General features: G+C 40.7%; 1 protein-coding gene across 1 annotated transcript in view; it reads right to left on the reverse strand.

Moving 5' to 3' along the window:
- Nucleotides 1–405: 405 nt before the first annotated feature.
- sh3gl1b (SH3-domain GRB2-like 1b) overlaps nt 406–25,030 on the reverse strand; it is a 126,392-nt gene continuing 101,767 nt past the window's right edge. Inside the window, exons 8-9 of the mRNA XM_041204672.1 lie at nt 12,501–12,628; nt 406–3,476 (exon numbers count right to left, since the gene is read on the reverse strand). Coding sequence (XP_041060606.1) covers nt 3,280–3,476; nt 12,501–12,628 — 325 coding nt within the window. The 3' untranslated portion in view covers nt 406–3,279. The remainder of the gene's footprint in view (nt 3,477–12,500; nt 12,629–25,030) is intronic.

The following is a 25,030-nucleotide window of genomic DNA, read 5'->3' on the forward strand; positions in this document are numbered from 1 at the left end:
GATGTTACACGCAGCAAATGAAATGAACAACCAGTGACATTCATTAATGCAGGATACGCTAACCAGGACACTGGAAAACATTGTAACTCTTTAGACTGCTACTCAATCTTTTAAGTCTATATGAGCAAGCATGTGAGACGTTGGTTTAACAATTCATCTGAAAGACAGCATTTCCAACAAAAAAGCACTCCTTCAATACTGCACTGGAATGTCAGCCAAGATTAAGTGCTCAAGCCCTGAAAGTAGGGTATCTGACCCAAAGACAAGAATGCTACCAACCAAAGCTGATACACACTGAGTCATACTGCTTTGTAAGGAACAAAGTCAATTAAATGTTTGTTTCATATTTGACATTTTGCTCTGAAACAACCCCCCCACCAAAAAAACTTTGGATTTATGCAAATGTCAGCTCATATCACCTGCTATTTGTTTATTCTTTACATAATCTGAACAAAACACTACATAGTTTATAATTGTACTAAACATAAATCTACATGCAGGATTAAACAGTAAAAAAGATACATATTTTGAGTTATAAGCCCATGGCTCTTATAATTATCAAAAGATAGATCAAATTCATAAAACATTAGTACAGGTACGGTCACAATCTTCTAATGTTCACGATGAGTTGACAACACTATCAAAAAGTACTAGACAAACATATGGTACATCATGATTAGTGTTAAAGAGCTAGTGTCAATATGGGAGTGCGGCAGCATGATACCTGCCAGATACATGCTGCACATGTTGTACCAGGTTGTCATTCAACATCGTGGAGGTCAAAACAGGAATAGTTACTGGAAGCTTGAATGTGCTCGTCATTAAACATGAGCTAAAAGTTATACCATAGAAAATGACAGTGGGAACAATTCAAGTCTCACAGAAAACAAAATTCATTCCAGTTATTTATGTGATGGCTGAGAGAGAGCACAGGGCGAAGGACAAGTCAGAATTTTAAATTGTTACAGCGCACATCCTTTTTTGGATCCATAAAACAGATGCAGCAGCAATAGGATAAGGGCTTAGGGAAGTCAAAAAGTGTGCAGCAGGAGCACTTGCTTACTGTCTCCACTTCCCTGAAAGACTGAATTGTGTCTCATTTATATTGCATATCTGAGGCTATTCCAGATCTGCCATATTTACACCATGGGATGGCATTCATAGCACCAGCTTCATTGTGCAAATTGTTCAAATGTTACGAATGTGACTTACCATTTTAGCTGCAGACAACCTCCAACCTCAGCAAATGGTCTTTACAGGCCAGCAATTTTATAACAGCCTGTTTGGGTTGGAGGATGGATGAGAGATGGGGGCCAAGTTCAGCCCACCTGTGAGAAAGACTAAAAATAGTGGCCTGAGTGACCTGCATCCAGGCCAGCCAGAAGGCATTTCTACCCACTTGTGCTTTGGCTGCAGAGGCAGAGGGAGAAACCACCTCACAAGGACATCCTGTATCTCAAGAGATAATTGTGTTGATTCATTTACATTACAGTGCTTCTTCCAATATTGTGTATACAAATTCATTTATGCTGCAGGATGCCTCCAGAGCATGAGCAGAGGCTAGCAGATAGAAGATTTGAGCTGCTCCTCCTCATATTGGATTCAACATTTGTTCTACACTAGGGTCTTCCCTTCGATATAAAAGTGGTTCACAGAAATGAGGTACTGTTAAACTTGCACTTATAAACCAGTTAGCCTAGTTATTTATAGCTTTCACATAACAATTGCAGGCAAAGCTTAAACACTCCCACTTGTTCTAAAACTGAGAAAGATGAACCATCAGATAGCTGGGTCTGTTATGGAAAAGATGTCAAGAGCTTTTTTTTTGAAAAGCTTGTCTCCTCCCCCATTTCCTCCTTTCTTCAAAGTGCGGACTCCTGCAGGGGTGCAATTCCAAGAACACCACGCACCTTCTGGCATTTCAGTCAAGGAGCTATTATTCTTCATTGGTGTCAATGGACTATTTGTCTTTCACAGCAGAGCATAATCCCATTCTGCCCTCACCCCATCCATCGCAAACACATTCCCCCAATGGGATAGGGATCATGAATAGGAACCTTGGTTTGTTTTCCTCTCTCCCTGTTCTTGGGAAGCTGGTGATTGAGTTGAACAGAACCACGAAGTTCCCCTGCTAACTATACAAGGTCATAACTTGTGAGGGAGGAAAAAGCACGTCTGTCACGAACCAGCGGACAGGATTTGCCTAAAATAAAGTTGTTTAAAGTAGAGAGGAACAAAAGTCCTGATTTGATTCACATCTTAAACTTAGGATCTTCCACAGTGGATTGTTAATGTAAACATGGGACAAACAGAAGTCGGTGGTGGGTTAGACAAAGTAAGCCAGTTAAGTTCAGAGGCATAAGTTGCAATGCAGACATTACTTGGATAGTACCAGATTCTGGGAATGGGACACTTTCCATTTCAGGCACCTAGTCTTACAGAGTCAGATACAGCAAGGTTAAGCTCCCTTTACTGGGATCCAACTATTCACTTGGCCCCAACCTCAGAGCAACGTCCCCTACTGCATTAGTGAGAGATTTGTCCTATTCCCACAACAGCTATCCTGTGCCCCATTGGATGAGATTGCCAGTCTACTGCTGTATGAAATTGGATTCAGCCTGATCAAGCTCATTTCACATCGGATCCCTTTTAGTTTGCAGAAAAGGAGACAATCACTTCATCAGTTCAGGCTGAATCCGGATGCCAGAATTGAAAGGCTGGTGTCTGACCCATTGTGCAACCCAAGTCCTTGGACAGTATGAATTATTTCAATATAACCCCCAAGTTAGTGTGAATTGGGAACCAAAGCAATTATAAAATCACATTTTAAAAATAAAGGTGATGTGTGTGACCCAAGATCACATGGCTTCTACAGTTGTAACTGCAATAGAAACTAACTTACAAATGAGCAGTGTAGAAAGGGTATCTCCTACACTGGGAGCAATAACACTGTCACAGCCATTTCTTCTGCAAAGCAAATGCCTAATTTCAGCCTTTTCGCTTTGTTAGAACTGGACAGCTTACAGAAAAGGATCCATTGAACTAAATGCTGACCTCTCACAACCATATTGCAATACATGCAGAGTAACTGGAGCTGCACCTTAGATTAACACAGAAAAACATTTGTCAATTTAAAATAAAAAATGATGATGCATTGCACGCAATGTAACACTGCACTGTGAGAAACAACCCATGGAAGTGGACTAGTGTTTTAAATTAAAAGGAATGTTGAAAGTCTCCTTCGCTCCACATCTGCATCTGGTGTTCAGTTCAGCACCTTTACTGAGGTAATGGGACCAGCACTTCCACATAGTTGACAGGGAAGAATCCCGAATGGCCGTGCAGCATTCCTTCATACCAGTTGTCGTCGATCTGATTGGTCAACGTGATGGTGTCACCTTCCTTGAAGCCAAGCTCTCCTTCATTCTCTGGTTCAAAATCATACAGCGCCTTGCAGCACGGCTGGTCTAGGTGTGCTACAAACAACAAAAAATACAGTCTATCAGTAAAATAGCTATTTTTTCCCCCCATTTGACAGCACTGGCTCTTGCTGAGGTAGCTGATATCCTGGTAAGGTTCCAGGATATCAGCTACCCTTTGTACCTCCCCAAGTGGCCATGATTCATATGCAAACCCAGAGTATGGGGGTCAGAAGGCTATTGACTGTAGCATTACCCAAAATCCACATTTCAGTTACTGGGTAACGGTCAGCTGCAGGAACACTGGCTAATCCTTCCTGCCATAATCCAAGAGCACTGAGGCTAAGTTAAAAGCTCAGCTGAGATAGGTAATAGATCACAAACCAAGGTCTGAATCTAGGACCATCATGAACATTGCACTTATCATGAGTCACTAGAAAGGGAGAGAAGTTCCTTAGACGGCAGGATAACACTGTCAAAGCAGTTTCGCTGATGAACTTCCAAAGATTGCTTTTAGTAGTTTACAAGAAAGTGGGATTTTTACTATAAAGCAATTCAGGAAATGCAGGAGTGTAACGGGCATCTAGAGCTAAGAGGTGGAAGGGCAGGAAAATAGGACACACTGGAATTCTTACTTCACTGAACAGCAGCCTAGTAAAAGTTGTGACCACATCACCTGCTCTCTGGAAAAGTTGAAAAACATGTATGAAAGTTGTGTGTGTGTGTGTGTGTGTGTGTGTGTGTGTGTGTGTGTGTGTGTGTGTGTGTGTGTGTGTGTGTGTGTGTGTGTGTGTGGAGTAGAGGCTTCCTAACCTTGTTAAAAAGTTAAAATAAAATGTTACAAATTATGAATTTAATGTCAGACAACTAAATAAAGCCACCGGCAAGTGATTGCAAATCATTTTGGTAATTTGGATTCATAGGGAGAAATCCTTAAAATTTGGGTTGGGTTTGACTCAACGGCACTATACTAACCCAGAGCACCAATTCTCTCTCCCTATGCAGTGCTTACACTTCTCCCAAACACCACTCAGGAATTCAGAATAAATGATCAAGTTAGGATATACTATACTCTAAAAGCAGTGGAATTTTAAGGAGGGAAAAGAACATTTTGAGCCAAGTTGCCGAATCAGTGCAATCAAAATCTTTTGTTACACCACAAATTCATGTTAACACTGCCACAGTGCGTTACACTGCTCTACCAAATCTGCATGAGAAAACCACATCCGATAATATCGAGCTAAAAGGACATCTGACGCCAGAAAGGCACTTTGTTGGGTGTATTATGGCAGAAGCCAGTGCATGTCATGACATGAATTGTGAAACTCTTATCAACCAGTGTGACTCAAACCTTTCAACCACATTCTATTAAATTCATTATGTTAAATGTACATGGACAGGTGAATTGGGTTACACAAAGAAGATGGTTTAGTTTTGTTGGTAACTTGTTGCACCACAGTGCTAAGCACAGAAACAAACCTCACTGCCATAAGTTAGCAGAAGTGAGATATTATTTAGGTACCTCACTCACATCTGAACTTTCCTTAGAATAAGGATATAGAAACATATCTTTTTTTCAAACTGCCTTCATCTCTACTCATCCTCAACAACTTTCACTCATGCTTCATCATCTTCATGCCCGCTCGCTCTCCCCTCAATGTTTCACTAACGTCCACCCTACAGAAACTGACATATCCAAACTGCCTCAGGCTGCATTCAATCATGTACCACATTCTACTCATTTATCAACCTTGTTTTCATCATCTTGTCCCGTCTCCATTTTGTCCAACTCACTGGCTTTGAAATTCTCATCTCCATTTACAAATTTGTTAATCTTCACCAGTCGCTCATCTCTGCAACTTCCACATGGCCTATGTATCAGTTTGCATTTGCTCTTCAGGCTCTTGCCTTAATCTTTCCCCCCCTTGCAGACACAACTTCAGTCATCAAACCACAATTCTATCCCACAATTCTTACTCCTGGCTACATAGCTGCCCACCTTCAAAAAGTGTCCAGAAAAGCTTTTCAATTAAGCCTGCAGTTCCCTCTCTTTACAACTTCTCAGCATTCATTTACTCCCATTTTGTGAAGTACCTTAGGACATTTTAGTATATTAAAGTTTCTACATGAGCCATAGAACGTACATGTGACAACTTCAGACTAAATACAGTAAACCTGAAGAATGTTGCCAGGGCTTGAAAACTACAGCTATGAGGAGAGATTAGATAGACTAGGGTTGTTTTCATTACAACAGAGGAGGCTGAGGGGTGACCTAGTTGAGGTGCACAAAATTATGAGAGGCCTAGATAGGGTAGACAATAAAGACTTGTTTCCCCTAGCTGAGGGGTCAATTACCAGGGGGCATAGATTTAAGGTGATTGGTAGAAGGATTAGCAGGGATAGGAGGAAAAACATTTTCACCCAGAGGGTGGTGAGCATCTGGAATTCACTGGTTGGTGGTTGAGGCTGAAACATTCACCTCATTTAAAATAACTGGATCTGCATCTGAAATGTTGCAACCTGCAAGGCTATGGACGAGGTGCTTGAAAGTGGGATTAAAATGAGCAGCTAGTTTCTTTTTCCTCCTTTTGACCGGCACAGACACGATCAGCTGAATGGCCTCTTTCTGCTTTTCTATGGTTCTAACCTCAATCACCAACACATGCAGGCACAGCAAGTGCTGTCATGATTACTCCAGATTAAAGTCCAATGGTTAGTTATAATCATTATCACAGTGTAGTGGCATTGTTTTAACATACATGACAAATTATTTTCCAACAAGTGTAGTGACAACGCCAGAAAGTTATTTTCATTAACAAAACACAAAAGTCTGATTCAGAAAACTTCAGTAAATACTAGAAAAAGTAAATATTTGAATAGTGATTTACAGCAGAATAATGAGTATGGTGTACACCAGTGGTTTTCAAACTGGAAGGTCACAGATCTTTGGAAACCAGTGAGTTCAAAATGTGAAAGCTGAATAGCAGCCAGTGTGGCGATCAATGATCACACTTAGGATTGGTGCAATTATTGACACATTGTTCAGGGCAAAGCAGATACAGCTCTCTGCTGATAACACTGGGGCTTTGATCCACAGAACCAAGCTTGAGAGCTCTGCGAGCACTTCTTAGTTCTTAATTTTTTGATGTCAATTGTTTCTGGACTGGTAGAAGACCTTTTGGGGCACCAACATCTTTTGGAATTTTTAGGGGAAGTGGTGTTCAGGAGCGTGCTCTTTTTACACCTGAAGATCTCAAGATAAACAGGGAATTAGACAGATGTTGAATGATAGAAATTTTAATGGAGAATTGGGAGCAAGCAGGAAAATGGGATTAGACTTGGTGGTTCAAATGAAAAAAAATCATGGGCACAGATTAATTGGCCCTCTGGTCTGTTTGTGTTCGACAGTATTCTGTGAAGTTGGCAGGGGAGCTTGGAAAGCATGGGTGTGCAGAAGGACGAAATACCATCGATGCACAACAGAGGGAGCTGATGGTACTGCTACAACAAAAAAAAAGAGTCTTCCCACATTGCCCTCACTCAAACAGTGGGACAAACAACTCTTTCTAAAACCAGATGATACACAGACAGTAATGGTTGATTTCAGTGAGTAAATAGCTCAACAATAAAATAAAATCATTTACATTATTGCTCTTCAAGTTTTTGATCACAATTAAACGTACGACCATTAATCCTTATTAAATCGTGACAATTCCAGCCGTCTTTTTATCCATCAGAGCTAAAAATTGGGCATTAGTTACCCTACTCACAGGGAGATCCACTGGCTGGTGTCTTATTGGGCTTGTCTGAACGGAAGGAGGCTATTCATGGGAAAGTTAATATAAAAATTAAAAATAAATTCAATATAATGCATAAATCTTCTCTATAAATCAATCAATAGTGGTTGGTTTACTAAAGATGAAAGCTTTGTTATCTGATAACAGCCACTTTTTACACCTCCCTCTTATCCATCTCGCCCAGAACCCTATGCTGTCCTGCTGTTACACTGACATGACTGCTTGAATCCGTACCTTCATAGGGGCTGTCATATCAGTCACTGTACATCACAGGTCTATCAAGTGGGGATGCTCTCATTTTTCTTTATTTATCCCTCCCTCCACCTCCCACCAAAATGAGATAACCCTTCCCTCTTCCAAGATCCAAGCAGGACTGAGATGCGGAGAAATTTCTTCACTCAAAGGTTGTGAATCTTTGGAGTTCTCTACCCAAGAGGACTGCTGACGTTCCATCATTGGATATATTTAAGGCTAGGAGAGACAGATGTTTGGTCTCACAGGTAAGCAAGGGATATGGGGAGTTTGCAGGGAAGTGAAGTTGAACCCAAGATCAGCCATGATTGAATTGAATGGAGGATCAGGCTCAACGGGCCTAATGGTCTGCTCCTATCTCTTGTGTTCCTTTGTTCAAAATTAGAATTAAAATCTGCTAGAATCAGGGGGGATTTGTAGATAATGTCCTAACACAATACTGGGCTGCTCCTGACATCCACTTTTGTATCCTGGAGGGACACACCACTTTTTCTTCGAAATACCCTTGGATGTACAGCGTATTTGGAAAGCAAAGAATTGTAGAAATTCTGATGCAGCATTAGGCCCATGTCAGGGCTAGTTTCTAACCAGAGTGATCTACTCTAATGCCATTTGCCTGCATTTGAACTACAATTGCATTCTCTCATAAAGGTGATCAACTAAGTTTCAACAGCTAGATATAATGCATTCCATACTCTAACATGACTGTGCGGAGAAAAAAAAAAATCTAAGTAGCCTCTTTACATATCAGTGAATATAATATAAAGTGTCTGAAAAGAGTGCATTGAGCAGTATAACACTAAGGTCAGATACTGATGGTTACAGGGGCTAGAGCAACTGAAGGGATGAGCATCACACACAGGAAGTGCATAGCCCAGCACTGCATTTGAATGCATTTTTTTCCTACTGAGTATTAAAACTAAAGCACCAAACAAACTTGGTAGCAACATTGATGAACAACAACTATCTGTGCCTGGATGCTTAGATCAACAGAGTGCAAGGAGAATTTACTATTCTCTTTATGGCTAGGCATTAGTAACATCTGCATTGCTAGTGACAGAGCAATATGGATGCAATTATAATAAAGAGATTGCTAATTCTGTTAAATGGAAAGAAATGTTATGGTCAAGAAAAATATATACATTCACTATTTCAATTCGCTTGGAGATAGGTGAATCAGGGGCAATGGGCCTTACTGAAAATATTGCTATCCCACAACATAACTTTTTTGTATAACCTTAACAGTGCATATTAATCTTATTTTTCTTCCTTCTGCTCATGCAATTGCTGACTCTGGCTGATATATAGTTATATTGGCGCCAACAGTCCTAGTACCTTGCCAAGTGGAGAGCGTTTATAGTAAGTGCTGGCAAAGTAAACGACAGTGGAGAGCATTACAGCTGATACTCAACATCATTAGTTGATACCAAACAAGTGATTTCCAACAGGACAGTTACAAGCTAGCGATTGGGAGTGGAAATCATTTTACCCTCCCAAACCTAAGAATCTTAAGTTTAAATGTCAGACTGCCATTGCCACCATGTCCAACATTAACTAATTCAGCACAGCCAGCGATCCAATCTAGGAGTCCTCTAGGCTGTAACAAAGCATTTCAACAGCATTGGTGTATCATGATTGACAACTGGGAGCCAGAAATTATGCCTGTTTTTTCCTCAATACTGAGACAGAGTGTCAAAAATTGAACTATTTAGTAAGCCAAGAAATTGGAAGTTCATGAAGTGATTGAGAATGGCTAACTATAGAACTCCTGTCATGCTAGAAATATGGGGTGGAACTGAATGCCCATCCCCACTGGCAAGTTTGAAGGCAGGAGTTATTTAATCAGGTAGGAGGGTGCTGGGTGGGAACCCTGCCGCCTTCCTATCTCAGCCTGATGAAGTCCGGGGTGGGAAGGCTCATGGACGGCCTCCCCACCTGAATGCTAATCGCCTTTATGTGGGCAAATAATACGGGAGTGGGGGTGGCGATGATGACGACGACGACAATTACCATGTCGGGAGCCCGAAAAGCAAACCAACAGGCTTCGGGGGCTGATCCCTCGTTTAAAGCCACTCAGTGCCTGATCAGGGAACCGGCATTAGGGGAAGGGTGGCAGAGGGCCTGCTAAAAGCTACCCTCGGCCCTTTTTTCTGACCTCCTTCGCCCCCCCACCCATAGCCAGCAACCTCCTCCTGCAGCCCCTCTCGCCCTCCGTGGTGCCTCATCTGTGACCTGGGTCCTTTAGCAATCCTAAGTCTCTGGTGGGTGCATTACCGGCAGTAGGCACCATTCCCAGTGGTGCTGATAGACAATGGAGAGCTCCTGGCCAGATTGGCCAGCAGCTCCCAAGATCCTAAATCCTGGGAAAGGCCCAGCATTGGCCAGTTAAAAGCCTGATGGTCACTTAATCCTGGCAGCCTTCTTCAACAGAGGCAACGCAATGTTCTTGCTGGTTCTCCAGCTGCTGGGAGAGACCCTATGTTGCCAACATTAAATTCTGCCCATGGATTCACTGTGGCAGGGAAGCAACACTTTACAATGAACAATGCTGAGCGAGAACGGGAGCAAGCTGAGCTGTGATGAATTCCATTATCAGAAAACTTGCTAATACTCATTGTTCAGGTTCACACATGAAAAATAGGGAAGTACCAGGAGCAATGTTCCATTCAAGCTGCATAGCCGTAACCCGAAAACTTCCACATGCCATGCATAAGTCACCTCCATTAAGTTAAAATCCATGCGCAGCTTTTCAAAGAAAAATTTAAAGGGTCTGCACACACTACAGAAAAAAATTATAGAGGATACATTGACCAGGAGGCTGTTGATTCCAGCATAGTCTAGTGCCCTTTCGAATCGGATGGACTTAATTAGCAGGGACAGGGGAACATGGGGTAGTACCAAAATTAGTAAAACACATATAAAGAAGGGCAAGTAAAAGTTGACCACCAAGAGGAGGCTCAGAACTATGAAAAATTAAAAAATCTCTGTCACATTACAAAAATCTCAGATCCAGAACCAAGGGTGAATCCCATACGCCTTTGCTTCAATATCTCAAAAATTGAGTGAATGAAGGTAGCAAATGCTGACAGGCTGTTTGACTATGGAACACCAAACCCAAAGTCCACGTATGTGTACTCTGCAGTGACCATTGTCCTGGCCTCAAACTCCAACGCAGGACAGACCAAGGATCTTCGGGAAAACCAGAATATTTCAGATGCTGAAATTCTGAAATTAACACAGAAAATGCTGGAAATACTCAGCGGGTTATGGCAGCAACTGTGGAGGGAAGAAACTGGATTAACGTTTCAAGTCAGTGGCCTTTCATCAGAACTGGCAAAAGTTAGAATTGCAATAGTTAGAAATGTAATAGGTTTTAAGCAAGGGGCTTTTTGTTTCTTTTCTTGCCGCATCACCATTTCCTTTGGGCTCGGAAGACTAACTCTTTTCTGTCACTCAATCTCTCTTGTCTTTAACCCAATCGCAGTCTGGCTTTCCTTTTTCCCTCATCTCACCCAGTCCTTGCTTAAAACCTATTATATTTCTAACTTCTCCCAGTTCTACCCTGGAAAAAATGGGATAAATCAACAACTACTAATCAACAAAGAGCGGTCTGATACCAAGGAATGGAAGAAAAGAATGAAAAGATACCCAGCTGCCAGAACAACCTCCAAATCAAAAGTTTACCTGCAACGAAAGAGGCTACACTCCTCCAATAGTAGTGCGAACGAGATATGGAAGGGTTATAAGACCTCCAGGCTGAACTTAGAGATTTGAAGTGGGGGGTGGGGGGGAGAATGGGGTAGTAATAACGATGTAATTACATGAGGGAAACTAGAATAACTTGATATACATTGGATAAAGGCTTGGGGGAAAGTGTAGTATAAGGGTCTGGCACATATGGGGTTAACTTGAGACCAAGTACAGCACTGCCCACACAGCCCACACAACCTGCACCTCTAGGTTAGCCTAGTGTTGGACAGAGCCACGTGCACAAGCAAGCTTGAAGGCAGCTCCTAACTTGAACCCTTGATTATATGTATGTATGCAGTTCTTGTAGTTAATACATACAATAAATTTGCCAGCTGAGGCTGGTGGCCGAAAAGACCTTAGCAAAGTATAAATACAACTAAAGTTAATCTCGTCAATTCATAATAATACTGGCAACCTTTTGGCCTTTGGGACCAGCATATCAGTGTCAGTGATTATACAGGGGTGAGGGTAGTATCTGGGTAATAATATGAACTCCTGGCCAAATATAAAATTCAAAGGTAATCCATTTATTAAATATTGGCTGCTGGTAGTGGATCCCAAACCTAACTGCAGGCCACATGAACAGTTAATTTAGTAAATCTTAGCTGATCTGATTTTGGTCAGGGGTTAAGAGTTTTCTTCAATTCATGCTGTCTCCTATGTTTCCCAAAGGGAGACAGTTCTTCTCAAAGGGAGACAGTTTCACAGATGATGTCTACTCTCTAGTACCTTACCCGTGGTTGCGCCTCAGGCACAAATCTTAGCTAGTGGCAGCAAAGTGTTTGACTATGGACTGCATCACAGTTAACCTGGTCCTGAGTGCAGTTTGGATTCATATCTACACTTTTCAGTAGGAGATCCCCGTTTATCAATTGGGAGAAGTAATCTTGGTTGATCTTTTCTCTTCCTACTTAGGGATGTTGAGGTCAATTTCAGTGCCTCAAGCAGAGATCTGGTATCTCAGCACAGGCAGGAATTCAGTCTGGGGGATTACTGGTTTGCCTGGTTCACTACCAGGCTGCACCAGAGGAAGCTGCAACCTTCTCTAACTTGACCCACCTTAGTGCAAACCCTGCTGTTACATGGAACTGTGTGTATTTTCTCAGCACGCTCTCCTGTATTACCAAAGTGCAGTTCAAAAAAACAAAGGATTCACAAGTGGGGGTGTGGCGAGCTTGTAGAAGAGCTTGTAGGATGATTGAATGGCGAGTTAAAGTCTAATTGCATTGTTGTGCATGGCATCTCATCGTTCATCAGTTAAAGAAAAAAAATCATTGCTTACCTTGTGATTTTGTTGACCCGCTATAGGAGAAACCTCCATTGGAATGATCTGTCTCTCCATATTCAGTGTAAGTGCTTCTAGGCTTGGGCTGATATTCACGCTTGGGGCGACCCGATGCATCCCGTATCCTGTGTTATAACAATTAGTAATATTAGACAAAGTGTACAATTAATGCAATTAATATATGATTAATACTCACCACATTGCATAATAGGATCATTACATTATATCATTACTAACTTATTTCATCAATCCTACATATGGGACTGGTAGCACAAATGTGGTTAGCTGAACACCTATTTGAGATATGATTTGGCTATGTAAATTCCCATTACGTTCAAGTATAAATTCATTGTACTGCTAACACATGCCTGTAGAGGATGGTGGGGAAGGTCAGACAATGCTGAATACTCAAAATACCCTTTTAGACAGCTGGCTATTAAAAAGGTTTAAAAGAACATTGAGACTGTATGAAGCAGTTGAACATTAAGTCTTTGGAAACTAAGTTACAATGGAATCATTCAGACCACTGGATCAAAGAAAAACAATGAGGCTGCCTCAACATCAGAGGACAGCACTCTCACAACTGGAAAAAGTCTTTGAAATAAGGCAAGAGAACTTTACAGAGGTACATGAGACACTAAATAGTATAAAGTAAATTCAGCAGCATTTTTTCAATATAAACTGAACCAAGAATGGGAAAAAAAAAAACGCAGGGCCAGGATAAAGTCAGGAGATGATCAATAATTCCATGACTATTAATTAAAACAAAGACTTATGGATTATAATACTGAAATAAACTCCAACAGCCCCATCTTAACTTAGGCTCCAGCGCAGTATAAATTCCAGCATTGATTGGTTGAGCCAAATGACTTGTTTCTGTGCTATATTTCCTTTGTAACCAAAAATTCCCTGGATTCTAGAATGGTCCCAGTGGATTGGAAGTTAGCAAATTTAACACTGCTGCTCAAGAAAGTAAGGAGAGAAAACAGGAAACTAACTACCGGCCAATTGACCTGACATCAGTTGTCAGAAAAATTTTAGAATCTATTAAGGAAGTCTTAACAATGCTCGTAGAAAATCATAGTATAATCAGATAAAGTCAATGTGGTTTCATAAAAAGGAAGTCCTGCATGACAAATTTATTTGAGTTACTTGAGGATGCAACTAGTATGTTAGATAAAAGGAAACTAGATGTAGATGTAGCATACTTGGATTTCCAAAAGATATTTGATAAGGTGTCACACAGAAGGTTAACATGCAAGATAAGGACTCATGGAGCAGGGGATAACATATTAGCATGGATAGAGTATTGGTTAATGGATAGGAAGCAAAAAGTAGGGATAAACAGGCAATTTTCAAACTGGCAGGCTGTTACTAGTGGAGTGCTGCAAGGATCAATGCTGGGGCGTCAGCTATTCACAATCTATATTAATAATTTAGATGAAGAAACCACCAAGGGTAATGTATCTAAGTTTGCTGATGATATTAAAGATAGGTGGGAGTGCAAGTAGTAAGGACACAACTAGATATAGGCAGGTTAAGTGAGTGGGCAACATTGTGGCAGATGGAGTATAATGTAGGAAAGTGAGAGGCTATTCACTTTGATAGTAGGAATAGAAAAGCAGAATATTTTTTAAAAGGCATGGAACTTGTAAATGTTGGTGTTCAGAACGACTTGGGTGTACCTGAACAAGGAACATAGGAAGTTAGCATGCAGGTACAGCAAGCAATTAGGAAGGCAAATGGTACGTTTGTCTTTACTATATAGGGATTGGAGTATAAGAATAAGAAAGTCTTGCTGCGAAATTACAAGGCACCATTGAGACCACACCTGGGATAATGTGCACTGGGGCCTCCATATTTAAGGAAGGATATACTTCCATTAGAGGCAATACAACATTGGTTTTCTAAACTAGTTCTTGGGATGAGGATTGTCCAATGATGAGAGGTTGAGTAAATTGGGTCTATACTGCCAATTTAGAAGAGCAAAAGGTGATCTCATTGAAACACACAGATTGTGAAGGAGTTTGACAGCAGGGGTTGCTCATTTAGGACCAAGATGTAGAAATTTCTTCACTTAAAGAGTTGTGACCTTTGGAATTCTCTTCCCCAGAGGCTTGTGGATGCTCCATTACTGAGTATCTTCAAGGCAAAGAAAGGTTTTTGGTCCCTCAGGGAATCTAGGGATATGGGGAGTGGGCAGGAAAGTGAAGTTGAAGCCAAAGATCAGTCACGATCATATTGAATGGCAGAGCAGGCTTGAGGGCTATATGCTCTTGCTCCTATTTTTTAAGTTGTGTTCTAATGGGGCACAACCAAAAGGACTACATTTTGGAAAAAGAAGTGATAAAGGCAGCATGCCCCAACGACCACTCATTTATCGTTATTTAGGTTTGTGGATAGACCCTGTGCAGCCTCTGTTTACTTTCATAAGTTTCTTCCCATATCTATACACAGATGATTGCACAGATAACAACTGACACATAACATATACTGCTTGGAGTACAATTTTCCAGAAAATTCAATTTGATCAAAAAATGCATTCATATAGCATTTAACTACATCTCTCAAGAAGCTGTATCTCTTTTGAGTACAAACACGTTTCCATCTGTTCCTATTCAGATGAAGTTACATTGTTTTTCATAGTTTGCCATTGTGAGATTTGACCTCTTGATCTTGGGGTTACAAACCCAGTACCATAACCACTTGGCTATTTAGGCCAAGCACCTCAAGAAGCTGTAACTCTTTCGAGTACAAACCCGTTTCCATCTGTTTCAGATGAAGTTACATTGTTTCATAGTTTGCCATTGTGAGATTTGAACTTTTGATCTTAGGATTATAAACCCAGTACCATAACCACTTGGCTATTTAGGCCAAGCAAAGGGTGCAATTACATTGCTTGGTGTAGTCTATAGACCACCAACTAGTGAGAAGGATGTAACTCTTTTTTTGAGTACAAACCCATTTCCATCTGTTTCAGATGAAGTTACATTGTTTCATAGTTTGCTATTGTGAGATTTGAACTCTTGATCTTGGGGTTATAAACCCAGTACCATAACCACTTGGCTATTTAGGCCAAGCACCTCAAGAAGCTGTATGTGCACCTAATGACTTTGACGTGCAATGGCTTTTGCTGGAAAACCTGCAGTCAATTTGTGTACAAGATGCCAAAATAACTATGAGAATGAACAGTTAATTAGTTTCAGGCAGTGTTATTTGGGGGATGAATGCTGGTCAGGAGACCTGGGAAACTCCCTCATTTTTCTTCAAATTGTGCTACGGGATCTTTAATAAACACCTAAACAGGCATACAAGACTTGTTATCCAAGAGGTTGGCAACTCCAACAATGCTGCACACTTACAGCATCACTGGAGTGTCAATCTAGATCACGTGTTTAAACACTAAAGTACACTTGCCCTCACTACTGAGGCATGTGGACACATTTTAAATGTGTACACATTATTTTGCACATCATTAATTACTAACAATTTCCATTCTTTCTAAAGTATTCCTTAGCAGAAGCAGTTCTCAAAACAAGCACTGGATTGCTGGGGCCAGACAAGCAGTTTCTGGAATGGACTAGTCTCAATATAGCAATTCTGATCTGTTAACAGAAACTGACTGTAGTTGGAAAAATATGAGTGATCTCTGTATAACGCTTATTTCTTAGGATAAACTGCACTCCAACACTTTGTTCAGTGTGATTTTCCTAATCATACATTGGAACTTAGTTTGTTCTATGGATGTGCACAAGCAGAGCCGATTTACACAGTATTTACAGCACAGAAACATTCAGCCGAACAGGTCCCTGCCAATGTTTATACTCCACACAAACTGATTTCAACATGTTTAAAAAAAGAATTGTGACAAGCAAGGAAAAAAACTAGAATTTTGCAATTTAGTCATAATGAGTCTACCAAATTAATTTTGAGCCTGCAGTAGGTTGTTTCTTTCCCCAAGATGCAGAGCTTCCCATTGGCCTATACTTTTCCATTGAGATTTTAAGCAGACAAGTTTAAAAATCATTGGTGTAGCATAAGGGTCTGGCACATATAGAGTTAACGTGAGACTGAGTACAGTACTGCCCACACAGTGATGTAAAAGAACACATAGCCCGCACCTAGGGGTCAATCTCGTGTTGGACAGAGCCATATGCACAAGCAATCATGGAGACAGCTCCTTTGTACATAGTTCTTTTGTAAATAAATATATACAGTAACTTACTTCAAACTACAAAGACTTTAGTAAGACCTAGCGAACGGTATGCAACACTCCACAACATGGTGGATTTTCGAATGGGAAAAACCCAAAACCACGCAAAAAATGCAGAGAAAAACTAAAATCCTGTAAGTCAAAAGAAAAAAAACTCGAAGAAGAATTCTGACCTGAAGAAAAGCTCGAGAAGCAGAAATGCAGAGGAAAATTGCCAGGGAAAAGCTCCAAAGGAAGGTCTGGAAGCTGAAGGCATCATTTTAAAATTCCTCACTGCAGCAGAAGACTCCATAGGATCTCTTGGAAATCCAGCTTCAATTCCCAGCAGATCTAGTGGGGGTGAGCTAAAACTTTTAAATTCCAGGAAAAAACAGGTCCTGAGAAACGTTTAAATAGTTGAGCGGTCAGAAATTGCCACTTAAAAGTTCTGTCAGAAAAAACAGATTTCTGAGTTGGTGTCCAAACTTGCTCAGAGAAGAAAAATGAATAATTAACTCGGAATAATTGAGACTAAAGTATCAGCTTTAAGGACCATGATTCAATCTTTCACGACCCTAAAGTATAGTGCTGAAACAGAGAAGGCTGCAGCTGGACGATCCGAGCAGCCATCGTTTAAAATATCTTCAAGGCTGAGCACAAGTGCCATTGCAGCAGGAGCTGCCAAAACTCGCAGGTGCGGGTAAACCCTCTGTCTTCAAATGAACAGCGGCATCAGCCCGAATTTCAGCAGCTTCTTAAAGCTGAACTTACACTTTAAAATGTTTTAACCATGGATCAAAAATCCACCTTACCAGATCAGTTTGAACTCATCCAAGGGCCAAACCTAATGGGAAATTGGGTGTCCTGGAAAAGAGAATTTTTAAACCACCAGAGTACATCAGGTCTAAGCAGAAAGTCAGAAAAAGTCCAGATTAATACCTTTTTAAACTGATTTGGTGAATTTGCTGAAGAAGTAATCCTAATGCAGTGCATTGATGAATCCTCAACCAGCTCCGATGAAATATTAAAAGCCTTTGAAGAATATTTTAAATCTTCAAGCTGTCAAGCGCACAGCTTAATAAAGAGGCACAGAAAACCCCTAGTAAAGTGCCGAAAGGGAAAACCATACTCGAGTAAACACACAAGGGCGCCCGAGAGCTTCCTGAAGTCTCAAAAATGTATCTTTTTGGAAATGCTGAACTGAAACAGCAGGTGACAATGCAGAGTGAGCAGCTGGCTGTGAATGAAGAAAAGCTATCTGATGAATCCCAAAATAAACTAATCTAAACAGTTAACTTACTTAAGACTACCGAGAATGTCATCCAACAACCAGTTGAGACTTAAAAAAATATCAGATGCAGTCTGTTTTGTCTTGTTCCTCCAATTTTCACCCCTTCTGTTCTTAAAGTGCTCATGTGGTTTGGAATGTGGTTGCACAGACCAGGCAGCCACACTACTCTACAGTTACCACCTCACACCTCCACCCCACCACTCCAGTGGTTCCATGCTTCTAGACTGAGCATCAGCAGATCATTCAACCATGAGAGAGGCCCAGACATGAGTCTGATATTATCCTTGCCAGATTTCCATTTTCCAGTAGTTAGTTACTGGATAGGAGTTGAAACTCTGGTTGTTTTATTATATAAAAAAATACATTTTGTTTAGGACCAGCAAATGTTAAAACAAATAAATTCTCAAAGATACTGCAGATGCTAGAAATCTGAAATAAAAACACAAATGCTAGAGAGAAATTTGACAAAGATAACATGGACATAAGGCAAAGGAAGTGTTAATGGTAGTGTTAAAGACTAAATTAGGTGCTGATAGTAGCCTAACGGTAAGGATTGATAAATAAATAAAAATATAGAAAAAAATAAGAGAATAAGTAAATAAAAATAAAAAGATTGGATAAAAATGGAGGAGAGAACTCAACGTTAAGTCCAGAAAGCTGTAAAGTGCCTAACTGAAAGATGAGGTGCTCTTCCTCCAATTTGCGTTGGGCTTCATTGGAAGATTGCAGCAGGCCAAGGACAGACGTGTGGACATGGGAGCAAGATACTGTGTTGAAATGGCAAGCAACAGGAAGGCCTGGGTCATGCTTGCAGACTGAGCGAAGGTGTTCTGCAAAGCGGTCACCCAGTCTGCATTTAGTCTCCCCAAAATAGAGACCACCACTTTGGGAACAGTGAATGAAGTAGACCAAACTGAAGGAGGTGCAAGTGAAGTGCTGTTTCGCCTGAAAGGAGTGTTTGGAGCTTAGGAGAGCGAGGAGGGAGGAGGTAAAGGGGCAGGCATTGGACCTTCGGCGATTGCATGAGGAGATGCAGTGGGAAGGGGATGAGGAGTTGGGGGTGAAAGAGGAGTGGATCAGGGTGTCATGGAGGGAACGGTCCCTAAGGGATGCTGACAGAGGAGGTAAGGGGAAGATGTGTTTGGTGGTGGCATCATGCTGGAGTTGGTGGAGGATGATCTTTTGAATGCATTATTTGCAAATTTGAAAGTCACCTGTAATTATTTGTGGTTTATAAGGCAATTAAATTCCCTCTCATCTGAATCAAGGTTAGATAAAAGTTTTCAGAATGATGCTGCTAATTAAATTGCACAGAACATGATCAACATTTACACTATAGCTCCAATCTCCCCTATGGTCAGAACACAACAGCACATATAATCAATAAAAAGTTGAATTCTATCACCTTGGTCAATACGTCTTCACCACAAACTGCCAATTAAATTCAGCGACAGTGACCGAGAACATGCTGTTCAATAGTCAGGGGTACAATTCCATGACTGCTACATCTTGCCCAAGTGGAAATTCTTTGCCCATGAACTTGAAAAGTTAGTATTAATAGGCTATTCCTCCACCTCTCCTGTCATTCATACATCTGCAAGGGTCATCGAATATTGATCAGATGTAGGAAATGATGTTCCATTTCCCAATGTAGGGTCAACAAATGCCAATTATAACTCCAAGCTTCAATCAGGCAGTGTGACAACTATTGGAACCTATTGCTGAACAACTCACTAACAGAATAGCACTGCCAACCGAGCTAACAAATAATCAAGGATACTGCAAAATAGCACTGCCAGAAAGCTGGCATTGCTTTCCTGCCCTTACTCAGGAATCACACTAGATGGGGAGATTGTGAAAGATAAACCAGATCACAGTAATGGGTAACTTGGACTTTGTTTAGGCCTTTTACTAATACTTCTCATTTGTGATGTGGCTTTAAAAGGAAGCCCAGTTTTAAGTCTCTCCCTTATCCAGTATCTCTCCATGCCTTCTCCAACATTGGAAAATCTACTTTAAATCCCAAATTACATTAAAAAAAAGTTTGCAGCTGTAGTCATACATTCAAAACACTCTGTACTGCACACGTGAGCATGACTCACTAGCTCAAACACTCCAACATCTGCAACAAATTAAACCAGCTTAGAGTTAAACATATTTTTAAAGAGGAGAGATTGGACTATACTTTTTCAACTACCAGTAGTTTCAAGATGCCACGGAAAAATAGAGATAAGAAACCAATTAAAAAAAATAAGAGAAGGGCTTAAAGAGATAATGAAAATGCTAAGGAGAATAGGAAAATAAGAAAAGAGGTTAAGAACAGGATAAGTAAAGACAAGAGAGGGCATGAGGGTGAAAATTCAAAACACAAAAAGGAAAGGTGAAATATTTTGCAAGTATACCAGTAAAAAGAGAATAATTAAAACCAAGATTGGACTTGAGGGAAGAGGGTTGTCAATTTGTAAATGGTCAAAGTATTTAAAAAGTATTTTAGTAGAGAAAACAAGGAGTCCCGAAATGATCAAGAGAGAATTCAGCAAATTTTTTTTTACAATGCAACTTAGGCTAAAGGGAGATCAAGTGCAATCACCCAAAGGGATAAATTCTAGGATAATGAAGATGAGGCAGGAAATTGCCAAGGCCCTTGAAGTTGTATTTCAGGGGTTTAACTGAGTGTGGATGTGCCCCATAGGGCTTGAGGTTGGCCAGTATAGTACCCATTTAAGAAAATAAGTGTAGAGCGCTAATCTAGTTAATTATAAGTCATCTGCGGTAGGGAAAATTTTAGAGCCCTTAATTAAGGCTGACATTACTGCATATCTAGATAAAGAGACTATAGCTCGAAGTAGCCAGTATGGATTCCAAAGGGGCAATCAGGCCCAAAAAGTCCCTCAGTTCTTTGCAGAGCTATTAGATATGATAAATTAGGAAATGCAATGGATGTAGTTGGAAGGATTTTAAGATATCAAAAATTATGAGTGAAGATTAAGGATTGTGAAATTCAGAGACAGGATGACAAACCAGGCTAGAAGTTGTTTGAAATGTAAAAAAATGTAGGAGGTAAAGAGATGCTTTGAGAGTAGTTGGCAGTAAATAATGATGTCTCAGAGTTCACTTCTGTTGTTACGATCCCCTTGGGGAAACATTAAACCAAAATGACCCTGAAATGAAGAAACTATCAACAAGATTCTACTTTTCGTAGCTTTAACACTATTCAGAATCAAAGCAAATTACCAATGAACTAACAGGAAAACAATACTTCAAATAAGAGGGGTAAATTTCACTTTAAATAATTGATGCAACAAAGATACGTCTTAGGCAATCACAGGTATTTGCATCACATCCCGCACACATGCACCGCTATGCTGTTCCAGAGTTCCACAATATGCTGTTCTCTATTACACAGCTTTCACCTTCAAGTTTCATGGGTATGATTATCATCACAAGGCACACTTCTACGAACACTCTCTCCCTCGGGCCATGACAGTCCTGATGGGTAGCTTTCCAGATCTTTTTCAATCAACTGACCAATAACACCCCAGTTCATGGTTTGGCCACTTCTGGGAAAACACCCAGCTCTTTAGTATCTCTTAGTATTTAGTTCACACAGCTTTCCAGGTGATAGGCCATAAGACATAGGAGCAGAAGTAGGCCATTCGGTCCATCGAGTCTGCTCCGCCATTCAATGAGATCATGGCTGATCTGATAATCCTCAACTCCATTTTCCTGCCTTTTCCCCATAACCCTGGATTCCGTAATTGATTTAAAATCTGTCTATCACAGCCTGTACAGCCCTCTGCAGAGCCCTAAAAAGAGCTCCACAGATTGACTACCCTCAGAGAAGAAATTGCTCCTCATCTCTGTCTTAAATGGGTAACCCCTTACTCTAAGATTATGCCCTCTAGTACTAGAGTCTTCCACAAGGGGAAACAACCTCTCAGCATCTAACCTGTCAAGCCCTCTAAGAATCTTACATGTTTCAATAAAGTTACCTCTCATTCTTCTAAACTCCAATGACCTTTTTAGCCAGCTCACACAGTACCCCCAAGAGCTCCTGTCTCCCTTTCTGCCAAACAGAAAAACTGACCTCTTCCTGAGAGTGATTTGCTTCTTCTCCTCACAGAATTCTATGTTCGTCTTTGTTTCTGTCTGCTTTCTCTTTGTGTCTGCATGTGTGTGCTGATCACCTTCACCCTTCAGCTTCTCTGCTTGCAGCTCTTTTTTGTATCTACCAGCCAAACAGCTTCTGGTCTCAACTTCCTTTTGGTGCTGCTTCTAGGTCAAGGATCAGCAGATCACTTGGACCAGGATTTCTTATTATCCAAGATATGTACAATTGAACCCTTTATACTTGATGCAAACTTTTAAAAGTCCTTTTCAAATATCCCTAAAAACAATTACAGATTCCACAGACATTTTAAAGATATTAAAAAATTTCCATAATGTGCTGCTTCCAGATCAAAGGTCATCACACTGTGTATATGAATAATTTGGCTATACACAGAGGGAGTGGGGCTAAAATTTGAAGGTAATATCAAAATAGGAAGGATAGTTAACTCTCTACAAAACAAAGAAGCTGCAAAAGGGTATTTATAAAATAGCCGTCGGAATTTAATGTTACTAAGTGTGAAGTAATACGTTCTAGATAAGTGAAAAACAGTCCTTATGGTCTGAATGGAAGTAGGCCTGGTGTTGTGGAAGAGCAAAGGCATTTGGGAGTACAGCACATCAACGACAGCATCCCAGGTTGATAAAGTTCCAGTGCCTCTATTTTGTGGCTTTAAGTTTTATCATGAGTATAAAATTTAAGAACTAAGATGTAAAGATGAGCTGGTGTAAGACCCAAGTCTGAGTACTGTGCGCAGTATCGCACCTCATACTATACCTAGGTTGTGGAGCTTTTATAGAAGTATGATGCAGATTCACCAGGAAGCTGTTTGGCATATATGAAAAATGGGGCCTTTTTGTTAGATAAATGCAGATAACAAGATGATACGATAGAAGCATTTGAGGTGGGATAGGGAAGGCAAGTTATTTCCAGTAGCTGCAGGGCCTAGAACAAGATATAATAGATATAGGGTTCAACAGAAAAGATTAGGAGAAATATCTTTATACAAAAAGCTGTGATGTCCTTGATTGAGGGAGAAACTACATCAACATTCAAAATTTGATTGGACAGGTGATTGCAGGAGACAGGGACAAAAGGATATAGAAACAAGTGGGTAAACGTCATTGGGAATGTTTGCTTGCTTGAAGAGTGAAAATGCAACATGAGCTGATTGGTTGGGCCAAATGGTTAGTTGTGTGTAATGACTTGTATGTATTTCTGAAAGTAAAACCCATAATCTTCAGGTTGCATTATTCTAGTTGCTCTGGAACACTTCCTATAAAACTAACATTAATGTTTGTAGTTCTTAAACAAACTTCTCATGCTGCTTGCATCATTTTCGATCATTTTTTTTCAGGCTTACTCAGTCTCCCGATATTCTAAGGTAGGTTTGGTATGATTTACCTGAAAGTTAATCAACTCTTGTGCTTAAACACATAATCGAACAAATTCTCCAATTAGAAACTTATCTACAAAAGGGTACAACTTCTGGTTTTTAAACTCAAAGGAATTAGTTACAAGTATTGTTAGAGGGACCACCAGCACTGTGATAGATCGTCAAATTTTAAAATATTTTAATCATCCTTATAGGATTATGGTAGCTGGCCAGCTTGTGGCCCTTGTAACTCGATTACGACTTGTTTAAAAAGTAGCCCATCTATTATGTATATGAAATAAGCATATGAGTCCAAATTGTGTATGTCAATTCAATGGTGGCAAATCACCTCTGTCTAGGTGCACTGCCTAATCAGTGTTAGACATAAAGTTCATCCAAGTGCTAGAAACAGTTAATGTCAACGGCCAGGCTTCAAGAAAGAGTCAGGGCTAATTTTCTGGGTTTGCTGGCAGACCAGTGGTGAGTCTGTTGTGGCAGACATTTCAGCCAGGATATTTGATGATATTAACAAAAAAACTGCGGATGCTGGAAATCCAAAACAAAAACAGAATTACCTGGAAAAACTCAGCAGGTCTGGCAGCATCGGCGGAGAAGAAAAGAGTTGACGTTTCGAGTCCTCATGACCCTTCGACAGAACTTGAGTTTGAGTCCAAGAAAGAGTTGAAATATAAGCTGGTTTAAGGTGTGTGTGTGGGGGGCGGAGAGATAGAGAGAGAGAGAGAGAGGTGGGGGTGTGGTTGTAGGGACAAACAAGCAGTGATAGAAGCAGATCATCAAAAGATGTCAATGACAATAGTACAATAGAACACATAGGTGTTAAAGTTGGTGATATTATCTAAACAAATGTGCTAATTAAGAATGGATGGTAGGGCACTCAAGGTATAGCTCTAGTGGGGTTTGTTTGTTTTTTTTTATACAATGGAAATAGGTGGGAAAAGGAAAATCTTTATAATTTATTGGAAAAAAAAGGAAGGGGGAAACAGAAAGGGGGTGGGGATGGGGGAGGGAGCTCACGACCTAAAGTTGTTGAATTCAATATTCAGTCCGGAAGGCTGTAAAGTGCCTAGTCGGAAGATGAGGTGTTGTTCCTCCAGTTTGCGTTGGCCTTCACTGGAACAATGCAGCAAGCCAAGGACAGACATGTGGGCAAGAGAGCAGGTTGGAGTGTTAAAATGGCAAGCGACAGGGAGGTTTGGGTCATTCTTGCGGACAGACCGCAGGTGTTCTGCAAAGCGGTCACCCAGTTTACGTTTGGTCTCTCCAATGTAGAGGAGACCACATTGGGAGCAACGAATGCAGTAGACTAAGTTGGGGGAAATGCAAGTGAAATGCTGCTTCACTTGAAAGGAATGTTTGGGTCCTTGGACGGTGAGGAGAAAGGAAGTGAAGGGGCAGGTATTGCATCTTTTGCATGGGCATGGGGTGGTGCCATAGGAGGGGGTTGAGGAGTAGGGGGTGATGGAGGAGTGGACCAGGGTGTCCCGGAGGGAGCGATCCCTACGGAATGCCGATGGGGGGGTGAAGGGAAGATGTGTTTGGT

The sequence above is a fragment of the Carcharodon carcharias genome, chromosome 14 (assembly GCF_017639515.1).
Source record: "Carcharodon carcharias isolate sCarCar2 chromosome 14, sCarCar2.pri, whole genome shotgun sequence".
In the NCBI taxonomy this organism is placed as follows: Eukaryota; Metazoa; Chordata; class Chondrichthyes; order Lamniformes; family Lamnidae; genus Carcharodon; species Carcharodon carcharias.